General features: G+C 48.1%; 1 protein-coding gene across 1 annotated transcript; it reads left to right on the top strand.

Annotated features, from left to right (window-relative positions):
• Positions 1-39: 39 nt before the first annotated feature.
• On the top strand, positions 40-11,086 carry LOC135811704 (spindle and kinetochore-associated protein 1-like). Its single transcript, XM_065324942.1, has 7 exons — positions 40-249; positions 475-599; positions 6,014-6,102; positions 6,465-6,610; positions 7,762-7,867; positions 8,674-8,843; positions 10,160-11,086. The coding sequence occupies exons 1-7, from the start codon at positions 48-50 to the stop codon at positions 10,309-10,311; spliced, it is 990 nt and encodes a 329-aa protein (XP_065181014.1). The 5' UTR covers positions 40-47; the 3' UTR covers positions 10,312-11,086.
• The last annotated feature ends 4,680 nt before the right edge of the window (positions 11,087-15,766 follow it).

The following is a 15,766-nucleotide window of genomic DNA, read 5'->3' as shown; positions in this document are numbered from 1 at the left end:
CATGTTGTACGAAAAATGCGAAGAGGGAAGATTTGAAAATCCAAAACATGCAAAAGGGAAGCTCCATCGGCCACCATGCACCAGCTGAAAATCCCAAACGTGGATCTTGTTCGACCTTTTCTTTAGTCGTTAGTGAGTCTGCACTCCCGGCGCTCAACGGCATGGCTGCTTCTTCTTTTGAGAAGTTCACAACGCAGTACACTCAGCGAATCGACAAGCTGATTCGATGTTCTCAGCTCCTTGGAGTGGGTAAGACGATTTCGTTTTGTGGCGTGTTGTATTTCTCCACAACTATCATGAACCAATATCATACCGGTAGTACACTCTACGTTACACATTCCCATGCCTACATTGTGGGTGCTTCCTTTCCATCTGCTGTTCAATGAATCAAGAACATAAATCTGGTTTCCAGCTTGTAAAAATAAAATGTACTAAAATCTGTGTTTTTTTTCCTCTACGCTGTTGGCATTGCAGAGAATTGCACAAGCTCCCTTCAGCTGCTGGCTGACATCAATGAAGAAGTGACGCAGTTAGAGGAACTCGCTACCAGTCAGAGGGAAGCACTAGAACGGGATCGCAGCATGCTCAATGATATGAAGGTCAGTACACACGCGTGGCGCGAAGTCCCCGTCGTCAGTGTGGGTGCGTGCGTGCGTGTGTATACGCGACCGTATGTGTGTGTAGTGTTTCCTTCACCGGGGATGGGGTTGATGCAGTTAATTAAGTTCCCGTGTGCACGTTTGTGCGCATGTTCGCGCTGGCAGTTCATTTCACACCACAGAACACCTCCACCAGACTACATGAGCCACGCCGTGGTCGTGTCCAAAGCCCTGTTGTCCAGGTTGTCAGATCAATGGCTTGTCCAATCTGCATGTCAGCTTGCTAGGGTGATCGGTTGACCAGTGATTTCCTACTAGGGCTGAAACGATATCCAGAAACTGCTTAACGATAGCACCTTTAGCCAAACAATCGACATATCGATATGACGATATTTTAAGCCGGTATCTGGCAGTAATTGTCCATCGTGGCTGGACCGGGACAGTAGTCTGCGCGCTGGGCCAGGGTACTGTCTGCACGCTGGGCCAGGGTACTGTAAAAGCAGAAATTTCCGGTGGTGTTTTATACTTTCATTTTCGGTAAGCTTCGGTGCCGAAATTTTCACCGAAAATAAAACGCACCGAAAATTGCGTTACTAGTACTAGTACACTTACCTGGAAAGCTGTTTACCAAAAATTTCCCTCCTCCGAACCGCCGGTTTTGGAGAATACCGAAAATAATTTATTACACCACCGAAATTTTCTGCTTTTACAGCACGCACTGACTGTCTACCCCCAGTGTACAATGAATGTAGTACAGTCAGACCGCGCACACATTCGTTTTCCACGAAAAAATTATCCGGATAGGCGAGGGAACCTGATAAGCGAACACACGTATGGCACGTCCTCTAATGCGAAGTTGAACTTGGTCGGATTCAATGTAATGCCGTGCTGCCGGCACCGTTGTAGAAGTACCCAGAGGTGGCGAACATGCTCTGGAAACGACTCGTCGTATGCTAGGATGTCATCGACGACTTTCTGTGTGTTGGCAACATCCGCCAAAGCTATATCGCCACGCCGACAGTACTCATCACCGGTGGACACCAGCCCCATGGGGGAGCGCAGGAACTTGTATCGGCCTCATGGTGTAATGAACGTTGTTAACATCTGGCACTCTTCTGCGAGTGGGACCTGCCAATAACCATGGGTGGCATCCAGAGTGCTGAAATAGCGGGCGGTGCGTGGTATTGCGGCGACTGCTTCTTTGGGAGTCTTCATGGGGTAGAATGCACGGTCCACATGCTTGTTCAGCTTTACCAAGTCCACGCGTATACGGATACCTCCATTCGACTTCGGCACCAGCACTAAGGGATGACACCATTGGGACGGTTCATCTCCTAGTGGTGAAATGACACCTTCTCGCTCCATGTCCGTCAATAACGACTTCACGGTGTCCCGATAGGCAAACGGGATAGTGCGTGCACTGTAAATAGCGTGGGGTACTGCATCAGACCGGATGTGAATCTTCATGGGTTCCCCTTCCACCACACGCAGGTGGTTCTCTGAAGAACACACATCGGAGAATTCCTGCATCAAATGCTCACGAATTGCAGTATGTTGAGCTGTGGATTGGCAAGCTGGTATGTCACGCAGTTTCTCTGGTAGGTCTGCCTGAGTGGCATCAACTGTAGCTTTCTAGATCTGAGGTTGCGCTGAACCCTCTTTGGAGATGGGCTCCGGATAGTTGAATGGGATGATTCCAAGATCCAGACAAGCATGCCATGAAAAAAGGCAGCCCTCAAAATCCTTACACACCAGGACACGCTGTGACGTAGATTTCTTGCCATAGCTGATTCTGAGCAGGAGCGTCCCTACACATTTCATCGCCGAGCCATTAGCCGCGAGAACGGAAGAAATACCAGGAGGACAGAGCTGTTCATCCTGGATGCCCAGAAATTCAAGGACAGCATACCCGAGAATGCTGGCATCTGCCCCTGTGTCCGGGGTAGCCTTGCAGTGCCCATACACCATGTACACCATGTCTGCTGTAGTGTGACTCAGAATGATCTGGACTTGAGGAGCTGGAGCATGCACAGTAGACGAGACATCTAGAACCTGGACGGAGTTCGCTTTTGGAGACTTGTCCTTAGATTTCTCACAGACTCTAGCGAAATGACCCCTGACTCCACAGTCGTTGCACGTCACCTTTCGTGCCGGACAAGGTCTGCCTTCCGGATGGGCAGGATGGCCGCAATATCGGCTTAATTTATTGTCGGCCGTCAGCTTGCTCACCGCAGGAAACGCTGCAGTACTGAGCTCGGCCGCGTTCTGTGTTGCAGCTTCTTGGCTGCGACACAAGTCAATCACCTGCTGACAGCTGGGAAATGGCGATAACGCCAACAACCTTTTCCGCACTTCCCCATCCCTGACGCCTGACATGAGCTTGGTAGCCATGCACTCATCACGGCACGTTGAGCACAAATCTGCGTTGGCAGCCAGCTTTTTCAGTGTGATGTAGAAATCGTCAAACGTCTCCCCGGGCTCCTGGCGGCGTTCTCCAAATGCTACTCGATCGAGAGCAATATTTCTGCGGCCACGCAAAAATTTATGGATGGTGTCCAACAGCTCTTCTACTGGACAGACATCTGATGTCTCGAACTGTAGAGCAAACTCTAAAGTCGATCTCATTTCTACTGACAAACAAGATCTTAGCAGGGCGCACTGTTCACGGGGAGTGAGACGATCCGGACGAATAAGAGTAGCGTAGTCGTTCCACAACGAACGCCACGACACAAAATCTAACAGAGGCACCGACGATTGCAGCGGAGGTGGTGGTGTGGCACTGGGTAATTTCGGAGGAGCAGACCGACACTCCTCGGCATCCCCAAGTGGCTCAGATACCTCGCTGCCCCGCGTATGGGGTCTACCCCCGCGTGGGGGCATTCAGAGCCGCCAGCAACTCGCGGTGTTCTTTCTTCCGACGACGGCTGTCCTCGACCATTTGTTCGAGAAACTCCTGCATCCATGCAGGTTGTCCGGTTCCTCCCAGCTCTCCTTGGCTGGTGAGGCCGCCGCCGCAGAACGTTTTTGCTTGCGTCCCGTTATTTATGGACTGTTCACTGCGCCATGTTATGTTCGTTCGAGCTCACATCAACAAACGACACTGGGGAGATCAAACTTGAGTTGTCACCAAGTAAACTAAAACAACAATGATTCGTCATCACCAAAAATGGTCACCTAACTCCAACCCAGATCTAGAACAGGTACGGTAGAGATTCCCCCAGGGCATTCTCCACACGTGACCCAATACAGATATTGTACACATACATCACAGTACTCTGTGTGTGCGCGTGTGTGTGTGTGTGTGTGTGTGTGTGTTTGTGCATGGCATATTCTGTAAATCGGTAACCAGTGATTTTCTTCCGGATGGCGAGGGATCCGGATAAAAGAGGACCGGATAAGCGAGGTCTGCCTGTACTGGACGTGTGTCATGCCAGTGGACAGTGCGGTGCGTTCGATTTATATACGCACTTGAATCGATTCGTGAATGGAATCACGCCGTTCGATTTCATGTCATGAGCCCTGGAATCGATTCGGAATCCATTCACCCTATTCACATGGGGTGATGTGAATAGCGCGAATCGATCCGCGGGCATAATCGAACGCACTCAGTGTGGTCGGAACCCGGTACACTGTTCACGTATCACTAGCAGTGCTGTTATAGTCAGACCTCGCATAACCTCACACATCCGTTTTCCACAAAAATATCCGGATAGGCGAGGGAACCGGATAATCGAACACACATACTGTATGTAAGCATGACATATGCTGTAAATCGGTAACCAACAATTTTCTTCCGGATGGTGAGGGATCCGAATAAAAGAGGACCGGATAAGCGAGGTCTGACTGTACTTGCATTCTAGCACCTAACACACATGCATGTATTATGTATATGGTGCAGTAGGTATATCGTTATATTGCTAGTGACAGCTGACGATAATCGATACCCATACTGACCAACCACCAAAGCCTCAATCCATTGACAAGACATGCAGAATGAATCCCTGGATTTCTGTCAAAATCCCTGGGTGGCACAAGAACAAGTGAAAAAGAGCTTTTCCCGCAAAAAAAAAAGTTTGACAGCATAGACTCTGCAGATATGCGTACAGCACAGTTCGACCCTGCAGTGCAGTTCGATCAGTCGGCGCCCGCCTGTCAGTGCAGATCTTGCATGCATGCAGGCTGGTCAGATCTTTGAAAAGTACTGTGCACAGTTCGAAGTGCGAAGTTCGAAGTACATAATTTTGAAGAAAAACAACCCTTGACATTCGAGGCGAATCCATGGAGTTTTCAGGAACATTCTGTGTCCGACAAAAATGTGACTTTTCCGGGAGTTTGCTTGTAATGCCCGAGACCCCGGGAGTAGTGTCGATTTTTCAGGATTTCCCCGGGGAAACCGGGAGGGTTGGCATGTATAGATACCTTTCTGAGCGATCAGCAAACGGTTAAAATCGATTATATCGTTCCGGCCCTATTTCCTACCATACATTTTGTGTGTGCGTCCCTTGGCGCACGTTTTGCGCACAGTTTTTGGACACGAGCTTTTAGAATCCACTCGTGCCCCAGCGGGTGTCTGATTGGGCTTGGGCCGAAATATTCCTGAGTGGAAGTAAGGCAGTCAGTGTTTGTAAGCAAGTCAGGGGATTGCCTGGGAAATACCCTTGTTGACCAATGATCTTGCTTCATGGGTGGGTAACTTCTTCTCAGTCGGACTTTGTGAACTGTTCAGTTGTCAAACCCAGTGAGAAATTTTGAGCACAAATGCTGTTTCCGTCAGCTCTGCAAACTCACAACCCAGTACACTGGATCAGATTCCACAATAACGTTTGCAGCAAATTGCCATCATCAGGTTGCTTATAATTATGGTGGTCTATTGACACCAGATTCCCTGAGTTAAGCATGCAGGGATCAACCTGACTGTCAGAGGTAGCATCCTCATTACCAGCGTCTGTAAACTGCAAGGGGGAGAGAGAGAGAGAGAGAGAGAGAGAGAGAGAGAGAGAGAGAGAGAGAGAGAGAGAGGGCAAACCGCAAATTGCAGGAGGCGGTAGAGATTAGATTTGAAGAACACCAGCGCTCACTGCTCTGAAATGTACACTAAACTTATTTCCCAGCTGGCAATGTATTCTTATCCGGTCCTCTTTTATCCGGATCCCTCGCCATCCGGAAGAAAATCGCTGGTTACCGATTCACAGCATGTGTCATGCATACATACAGCGTGTGTGTGTTCGCTTATCCGCTTCCCTCACCTATCCGGATATTTTTTTGTGGAAAATGGATGTGTGCGGTTAAGCGAGGTCTGACTTTACATGCACCGTAGTTCACGTAAATCAACACACTGTAACAATGGGCCTCCTGTTCGGTTCACTGAACCATAGCTTGTCTTGCTCTGTTTTGTGTGTGCTTGTTCTGACCAGACCTTGACGTCGTCAGCCGAGGAGACGCGGCGACAGTTGGAGCATGCATCGCAGAACATACCAGCGCATCTGCCAGACTTCAGTGCCAGGTGTGTCTCAGCTTTGGTTGTGTGTGTGTGTGCGTATGTGTGTGTGCATGCGTGCGTGTGTGTGTGCATGTGTGTGTGTGTGTGTGTGTGTGTGTGTGTGTGTGTGTGTGTGTGTGTGTGTGTGTGTGTGAGAGAGAGAGAGAGAGAGAGAGAGAGAGAGAGAGAGAGAGAGAGAGAGAGAGAGAGAGAGAGAGAGAGAGAGAGAGAGAGAGAGAGAGAGAGAGAGAGAGTGGTGGTGTGTGCACGCACGTGTGCATGGGTCTGTGTGCGTGCATGCTGTTGTAGCATCTACAACCTGCCTACAAAACCATCATCAAATCAAAAATCCAACTCGTCAATTCTTTGCTCTTTGCTGGTTGCAGAGGAGGCGCTTCATCCAGTGGCAACTCCACCGCCAACGTGTCCAAGACGTCCAGTGTGTCGTCCATGCACGGCAGTGAGGCTTCGTCAACCACCAGCAGTGTCGCCGTCGACAATCGCCAACCGCAGGCGCCTCATCCCGCCATAGGTACAGTGGGTGCCTTGCTGCTGTGCTCGATCTGAAAGTAAAATCCAAAGTCTTGCATGTCAGGCTTTTCCTTGTTCTCGATGGTGACAGGTGCAGTCTGCTCGCGATAAGTCGCTCGCCCTGTCTTGAAAACAAAAATGGGTGACTTATCGTGAGTGTGTGACTTTCATACTAGTGTCAAGAGTATATAGCCCCCCAGGAGGGGGTTATAATTACACTCTTGCTAGTATCCGTATACAAAAGTATATGCCGTCCAAATTGCAAAAGTGCACTTATCGCGAGTACGTGACTTAACAGTGCGTGGCTTGTCGCGAGTAGACTGTACAGTGGCTGGCGAGTGAAATCCAGCCCTTGGTGTTGTGCGGCTGGGCAAGTACTGACCTGGTGCATGCATGGTGAAAGGCATGCACAGAGCGACCACGGCCGTTCAAGCACCGATCTGCACAAAGCCAGGGGGTTGGATTTCACTCGCCAGCCACTGTAAGGAGTGTGTACATCCAATCCTGTCCGTTGCACAGTCAGCAGGGAGGTTAAGTCCCACGTAACGGATACGGGAACGTGGGGGATGTACGTGAAGTTCATGCAATGGACCCACGTTCGCAATGTTGTTTTTAGTTGTTGTTGTTGAAATTTAATTTTGTATCGCAGACCAAGCGGGCAATGATGCCCAATATTATGATGGCGATAAAGTAACGGCCAAAAGCCAAGGATACAACAAGCAAGCCTCCACGAAAGAGAGAAAAACAGAGACAAATACTCAAAAAGAGAAAGAGAAAGGAAAAATAGTCACACGGAACAAACAAAAGCATGAAGCGAAATGCCCAAACTTGGTCAAAGACGAAACTTCGAAGCTCATCAAATATTTTGATTTCGTGCTTCAGAAGCTTCTTCAGCCGTCCACCCTCGCAGCTTGCACAATGCGCTCCATTCTGATTTTCACCCATGTTCTGGCGGAACGTGTGTGAGCCTCCATACACGGTATGTCGTGAATCAGAAAACGGCTGTATGTGGGTCACTGAGTATCACGTGGTACACACACGTAAAGTACACACAGACTACGTGGGACTAAACATCCCTAGTGCTGGGGAGACAATCACATCAGTGGCTGTGCACAGCTCATAGTCTCTTGTCTCTCTGTTGCTGGATTGCAGGAGATATGTCTGCGGCATCACGCAAGGTATCGGCAGCTACCGCCCATGCTCATTCTTTACCGGCACTGACGTACATCACGTTAGCTGAGTTCAATGACGTGCCAAAGTGAGACATTCTGTGAAGTGATGTTCCTGCTGTGTCTGCTGCAGCTGCTGCTACTGCTGCTCTCTCTGTGTGACTCTGTGTGTGTGTGTGTGTGTGTGTGTGTGTGTGTGTGTGTGTGTGTGTGTGTGTGTGTGTGTGTGTGTGTGTGTGTGTGTGTGTGTGTGTGTGTGTGTCTCTCTCTCTCTCTCTCTCTCTCTCTCTCTGTCTCTCTCTCTCTCTCTCTCTCTCTCTCTCTCACTCACGCACTCGCTCTCCTGCCCTGTTAATTCCTCTTTCTGGGCTTGCCTTTACCACTTCTGTTTCATAACTTTCATTTTTTCCCCTATTGAGCACTCTGTGCGCAGAGAGGACTTGGACTTGACCTACCTGGTAGACCCCCCTCTCAGGTTGAGCACTTTCCCCTACCTGTTCACTGCAAGATGGCCCGGAATGTCCGCAACGGGTCGATTTGGATCATGATCGCGCAAGCCCGAAACTCTTAGTTGCAATAATATTCTGTTCCATCTTACTTGTAAAGAGGCTCTGCTCTTTTTGGGCATTGAGCACTTTGTGTGCATTAATTAACCTACTGCCGTGGACATGGAAATCCGGTCGCACGACTAGCGGCCCCAGGGTGCTGGCCATGCAGCCGTGAGTATGCGGTACACACATGCATTTTATGCGCTGCAGCGCGCTAGTCGCATCGGATCGACATGTGCCCTGCACGCAGCGTTCTGTACGCGCCGAGGGCGCCGGCCCCAGTCAATCAACTAGATTTCCATGTCCACGACAGTGCTTTGGTTGTGTTTCTACCGTATTTGATTCAGGTACATTCGAGGTCGGCTGGCCTATGACTCAGTCAACATGGCAGTGGAATGCCTAAATCAGGCGTACTCATTCAAGTATCAGCTGATCGCAGTGCCAAAGTCGCAACTCACGGACGCCGAGATCAAGAAGAGAAAAGCGTACAGGGCGCAAGAAATGAAGGACGTTGAAGGTGAGGAGAGCATCCTGCAGTTCTGCGCTGCTGGCCCAGGACACGCATGCGTGCGCATGCCCCCCCCCCCCCCCCCCACACACACACACACACGCTCGCTCGTGCACATGTACCGCGGGCCGACAAATACCCCGACTACAAACCCAGCCATCACTCCACACACACAGACAGTCACACAGAGAGGAAATTTTGAGTCGACTTCCAGGCAGCAAAGCCTGGCCTTGTCCAACGAGCCAACCATCGCCTGGGTAGAGTCACACTCATTCTGCTCGGGCACGTAGCACAGCTGTTGGAGGTGGTTGGGTCGGAGGGGGTGCGGGGTCTCCACCGTGAAAATTTTGAAATTCGGGTGCAAGGTCTTGCATTCTGGGCACTTTTGGCATTGTGTTTTTTTTTTAACCGTGGTCCGGCCAAATCCGGACCGGTTGCTACGCCCCTGCTGCTGCAGTGCTGTACACTCGTATCCCTCTTATCCGGAGGCGGTCTTTTTGGCAAAAGAGTAGTAACATTTCGACTAGAACTCACCCCCAGGGTGCGAGGTGGTCGTCCGTACCTTAGAGGTCCGTGCAAGAGAGATGTGAGCGCATTGCGTTTGGGGTTTTTATTTGGGGGTTTTATTTGGGGTTTTATTTGGGTTTTTTTGCACCGGTCAAGCCTCTTTTAGGGGCAAAAATTAACACAATGGATTAAAATGCAATACAACATACAATGGAGAAGAAATGAGGAAAATGCATGTGTAAAGTGCATGGTGTTTACTGGTTTCAGGGTGGGGAGGAGGGATACTGTATACCGGGAAACGTTTGTGGCGTGAAACTTCAGCGTTTTAAAAAACGCCCCTGTTAACGAGCGGCAATTTTAGCGATTTGGTCTTTTCAAGTGGTACTAGTGCATGTACTTCCGTTCAAATTCTTCAGTTCGCGGCGATTCTAATTCGCGTTTTGACGGTGATCGCGAAACTCGCGAAAATTATCCGCTCGCGAAAGTTTCCCGGTTTACAGTAGATCAGATCCAGCAACCAGAGGTCAAAGGCCGAAATCCATGTGTGTTTACATACTCAGTACCTGAAATGTGTATGTGTGTGTGTGTGTGTGTTTGTGTGTGTGTGTGTGTGTGTGTGTGTGTGTGTGTGTATGTGCGCGCGTGTGTGTGCGTGTTTCCCGTGTGTTGTGGTGGCGGTGGTGTGTGTGCCCGTGTGTTCCCGGCTGTGTGCATGTATGTGTGTGCCCGTTTGTGTGCATGTGTGTGTGTGTGTGCGTGTGTGTGCGGGCGGCATGCATGCACGTATCCACATGTACGAAATTTGCTGATTGTTGCAGGCAAGCATTTCATCACGGACCATGACATCCGCACGACCACTAGTTTCAAGGTGGACACGCAGGGCAGAGCCATCATAGCTCTGCTGCGGCATTGCAAGCGACTCAAGGAGGTGCACGGTGGAGGGTTCACACGCTACGTTATCTACGCATGATCTCCAAACGTACCCTCTAAGACATGTTCATCGCAGCGCTGCTCCCTGTGTATGGTAATGTTGAATAGCACACAGTCTTGGCTTAACCGAGCGCAGTGCCAAGGCACACGGCGTCCCCTGCGGCCCTCAGACGGGTCTATGGAGTGTGCATGGTGTAGTCGAAATGACAGATACGCGGGTTGGATTTCTTTGGCCACAACTGCACTTACTTGGACACCGTTTTGAAACGCTTCATTGCACTGTTGAGCAGGACCTGTCTACAGTAGTTCTAAAAGGCGCAATGTTTCACGATGATGGTTCAATGCGAATTGAATGCCATTGGCCACTATGTTTTATACTACGGAAACCTTCAGTATAGGCACTGTAAAGGTCATCTTAACCATACTCTTAACCATACACTTCTTAACCATACACAGATTGTGCGTGTTGTCGGCTGTAAGGGCACAGCAGTATCATTGTCACAACACGCACACTCTCACAATCTCTTACCCCACTTAACTTTCTCTGCGGTGGAATCTTTCTGGGCTGGTCTTTGCTGTTTCCGTTGTAACTTTACATCCGATTAGTGTGAATGCTGTTGCAAATTTAGCTTTTTTAACCGACTAACTACTACTTCGAAGTACACTCTGGATGTGGGGATGACATTTACAGGAATTCTGTATTATTTATGACTGGTAGATTTCGTGTTTGGAGAAGGGAGCACTTCCTCACACTATTTCTTCAACACTTCGTAAAATAGTCCAGAACTGCGGCTCATCCGACCGCCAAACACCAAGTAATTACTTTTACAGCCTGCTCAGCACAGCATTCCAGCTGTGATGGCTCGGACTGTGGGCTGTGCAACCTTTCGCCAATTCACACAAATGTTGAATGGGGATCGGAGTTGGTCACGTACATGTACAAGTCGGATCAGATCGAACTCAGGTAAGCATTCATTGATGGGGCCCAACTGGCCAGAAGCATCAAGTCAGTTTGGACATCCATACACCATTCTTCAACACTTCTTGTCTAGAACGTACAAGTGAAGTGAACTGAGAGTAGCAAATCACAAGAAAGAGGTGAAATTGAAATCTGAAAATCTATAGATTGAAATGTGCAATGCATATACAGTCGACCTGCCCTTATAACGATATTTGCGTCAGACCAAGAAATATTGTTATAAGGGTAATATTATTTATAGGGGTAACTGGTTCATTTCATACATACACGTCATAATGCATGGATTTTGTTCATTTTTTACACTCTTCCTAGCATGAAAAACTGACATACATGTACATTATGTACACAGCAAGGTGCCCACTGGTGCCCCCATTGCATTTCGTCATGTCCCAGCGACTTATCAAGTGAAGCTTGCCCTACCTGGATAGTGGGCTCTACATCTTCCCTGCTAGATATTGTTATAAAATGGAAAATGTTGATTGGTCAGGCCATTTTATATCGTTATAGGGGTAATATCGTTATAGCAATATTGTTATAAGGGTAGGGCATTGTATACAAAAGTCAATGGAGTGATTTGGTTTGGCAGAAAAATATCGTTATAAGGGTAATATCGTTATAGAGGTTTTTTTATAGGTAGGTCGACTGTAGTTGTAGTGGAAAAGATTCATAGCAAGCTGCAACGTTGAGCCAAAGTGGCAAATACATAGAGAGAGAGTGGAGGGAAATACAGGATGTAGGATGTATTGAGTGGATAAAGGGTGATATTATAGATCAGTAAACCTTTCAGTGCCCAATGCAATCAACTATCCACAATAGGAGCTAGAGGACATCGGGCGAAGTTTGAAAATTCTTCTGGCCTTTCTTTGACTTTACTTCGCAAAATCCAAACGGGAATTTCTGCCCACTAACAAGGCAGCGAAGAGGGAAGAAAGAAAAGAGAAAAAGTGTGTATGCACCGGAAGTGACTAGTCAGCTGGGATCAATAGTACAGATCCATTGTCAAACCTGGCATTTGCTACTATTTAACGTTACACACTCACTGTGATTTTTCCACAGCTCCGTGTAAGTTTCGGCAGCTCAATACCGTATTGACGACTCACTTCCAACGAGGTGTTTACGAGCGTACAAGTGAAGAAAATGCTGCAGTGGAGCTGGGGAGTTTTGAGGGAACATGTCGCTTCCTGAAGTCGAAAAAAAACAAAACAAGTCCAACATCTGCATTGCTAGTTATGCATAACAGATTTATACGCCAACACAGGTTTTGGCTGTTCAGTTATTGCCCAGACCGCAGGTTACAGGAACACAACCAAGCGATGTCCTCTGTGCCTAAGGGAGAACCTAGAGACCTCTGCAGGCGCACAAGCGTGTAAATATCAACAACAGATCGGAGCTAGTCAGCATGTGCCGGCATGAAAATAAGAGAAATTCTCGCCATCACGTAAACTGTTCACGCCTCGCAGGTGAGGCGCTGCTCATGATCGTCCCACTGCCGTCCTCTTCGCATCCCTCAAAAACTTGGACCTTGTGAACCTAAGCCTTAGGCAGGCCCACCGGAACCCGTCCAGTTGGTCAGGTTAACACCGGACCAACTTTGTAGCTAGCAACGCTGAGGAGGGCCTACGTCGCCGCCACATTATACACAAACTGTATGAAAGACTATGGTACGACCGGACCAATTGAAGCAAATCCCTATCTAGTAGGGCGCAGTCACCCAGTATCGGTGGAAGTGCGCGAGTTCGATTGGGAATATTTCCGAATAAAGGAGAAAGGGAGCATCTCAGCTTCCTCGGACCAAGACCATTCGACTCCGCACCCCAAAGACTACAACTGGTTAAAATTTGATCTTAGGGTATACTTCCCCTTTAATACTGATGCCGAGAATCAGACTGGAGAGGAGACGCACGAGTACGAGTTCCCAAAATTTCATCATCGTAATTATTTGTTTAATTCTGGTGGACTAACAGAGATTAGCGAGCTGATTATGAAACTGCAATACGATTTGGGGGTCCAATATCCGATACTAGTGAAATCCAAACACTGGAATTTGTAGGGAAAATAGGAACATTTGCCGGGCCTCTAGATCATCGTAAAAACCATGGGACAACTTTGTTTTGTTATTTCACACAATGATTTGAAAAAGCAATATCTACACATCCACCGAATTTGAAAATACATTGATGAAACGTGGCTAAAATTGTCCCCAACCTCCGCTGAACTTTCCACCACTAGATAATAGTCATTGCCCCTCTTTTACAAACACCTCCTATGGGACAACAATTTTTTGTTCATTTCACAGAATGATTTGAAAATACAGGTGGAATCCTGGTAATTCGAACCTCAGAATGCCAGGAAAAAGCTTCTAATTATCCGGACATTCTAATTATCCAAACATGAACCCACAACACAATATGTCTGTCAAAATGCTCTCATGGTCACGCAGAGTTGCGCTAGGGACCTACGACACTGATTTCACGGATACTGAACTAACCGGCACAGCCTGCTCATGCCAACTGAACTGACCAGTACAGTGTACTGTGAACTTCGAATTACACTTTGCTAACTTCGAATTACACTTTGCTAACTTCGAATTACACTTTGCTAACTTCGAATTACACTTTGCTAACTTCGAATTACACTTTGCTAACTTCGAATTACACTTTGCTAACTTCGAATTACAAATCCCACACATGTTATATGTAAGTCAAGTGGAATCTGTGGGACTTCTAATTATCCGGACATGTCCAGTTCGAGGTTCGAATTATCAGAAAATTTTATGTGGGAATCGTATTGATAGAAATCGGTCCTGGAAAACTTCTAATTTTAAACGATATGTTCGAATTAAGCCACGAAATATCAGGATTCCACCGGTACAATACCTACACATCCACCGAATATGCAGAGAAAAATACTATCGTATTTACATTTACTAACGTATTTTTCAGGGGACAATTTTAGCCAAGTCTCATTGAAATGAAAACTTGGGTCCCCAACCTCCACTCAACTTTCCACCACTAGAATTTTAGTCCATGCCCGGCCTCTTTTACAAACACCTCCAATCAACAAGGTTCCGACACCGAAAGAAATTCCAACTTAAAGTACAGCTGTGAGATTGCTGTGTGCAGAGTTTCCAGTGCTACAGCCCGACACCAGCATAACAGCACGGCCACAACTTCTCAGCAGGCGTTTGGATCACTTGCAATCTAGTTGGGACTACACCCACAGCGGCACATTGTCCCCGTCGATTGCCACCGTTTGAATAAACCACATCTTGATTCAGCTTATCAATAAACTGTTGAACGGTACCTTTCGGCTGTTGAATAATATGCTTGATTCAGCTTGTCCAACTTATTGCCATTCAAAGATTGTTGCCTCCGCAGAGTCACCGTTTAGACGACAGAGAAATTTCCACACATGTTAAAATAGGTAAGAATGGATGCCTTGTGTGTCATTGCCGCTCCATCTTTGATGTTGAGCACCCATTTCGCAGCTGTAGGACCAGATCTGTTAGGTTCACAAGTTCACTGACGTATGCACGCACTCTCGCACCAACGACCGGTCGACCTCCAACGACCTTTCTCACACATACCACACGCACTCATACACACGGCATGCACCCTTTCCCGCTTCACACCTACAACTTCTCGCACTCCCGTATTATTCATTTGGCCTGGGTAGCTACATTCGCGCTCTCGTACATCCATTGCCATGGCTACCCAGGCCCTTCATAGCCTTGTGTTTTGCTCGCCTTTTCGCTCTCACTGTACCGACTGACGATCTTGGCTCGAACCAAGAGTCCATAACCCCCCTCTCGAACTCGTTCGCTCCGTCTGCTGTCCCGCCGTCCGTTGTGTTTGGAGAAGTGGGTCTAAGATATATTCAACATTGGCGCCCAACTTCCGCTCGAACCCACAACCCTATTCCGTAAGTACCTCTAATTAGCTAGCCGTATTGTGTTTCCTTGCGTTTCGGTTCGCCTCGGGTAGACTTCGTTCGTGTTGCATCTTACTCGGTAATCGAGTCTAGGTAGAATACCCGGACACCGTTGTCCATCACAAAGACTCGTAGAAGGAAACAGGGTCCTACATAAACGGCGTTGTGGATTCGCAAGCCGGTTGCGCGTTCCCGCACACTGCCACCATTTAGTTGCAAAAACAAAGAAATCTATCAGTGGCGACTGGCTGCAGTCCAATCAAGAGCCCATTTAGTTATTTAAAGCAGGTACTCTGCGACTCGTGTGGCACAGTGCTCCTGTGGGCATCGAGTACTCTATCGAACCAGAGGACTCCGCTCTCTGAAGAACACATATGTGCAAGGAACGGATGAGAAGCTGTGGTATATTGATCCATACCAAACACTAACTTACTATGACTCTGGTGAGAAGTATCAGGAAGAGCCCGAGTTCACCAGTATCTTGGCTACTGTCACAGACAGAATACGGATGGTGTTCGACACAGTCGTCAGTGAGCTGTCAGGGACGTCGAGGTAAGATAAACGAGTAACGAGTGCCCCACTATCC

Source organism: Sycon ciliatum, chromosome 3 (assembly GCF_964019385.1).
Source record: "Sycon ciliatum chromosome 3, ocSycCili1.1, whole genome shotgun sequence".
In the NCBI taxonomy this organism is placed as follows: Eukaryota; Metazoa; Porifera; class Calcarea; order Leucosolenida; family Sycettidae; genus Sycon; species Sycon ciliatum.
This window is presented reverse-complemented; position numbering and strand designations above follow the sequence as displayed.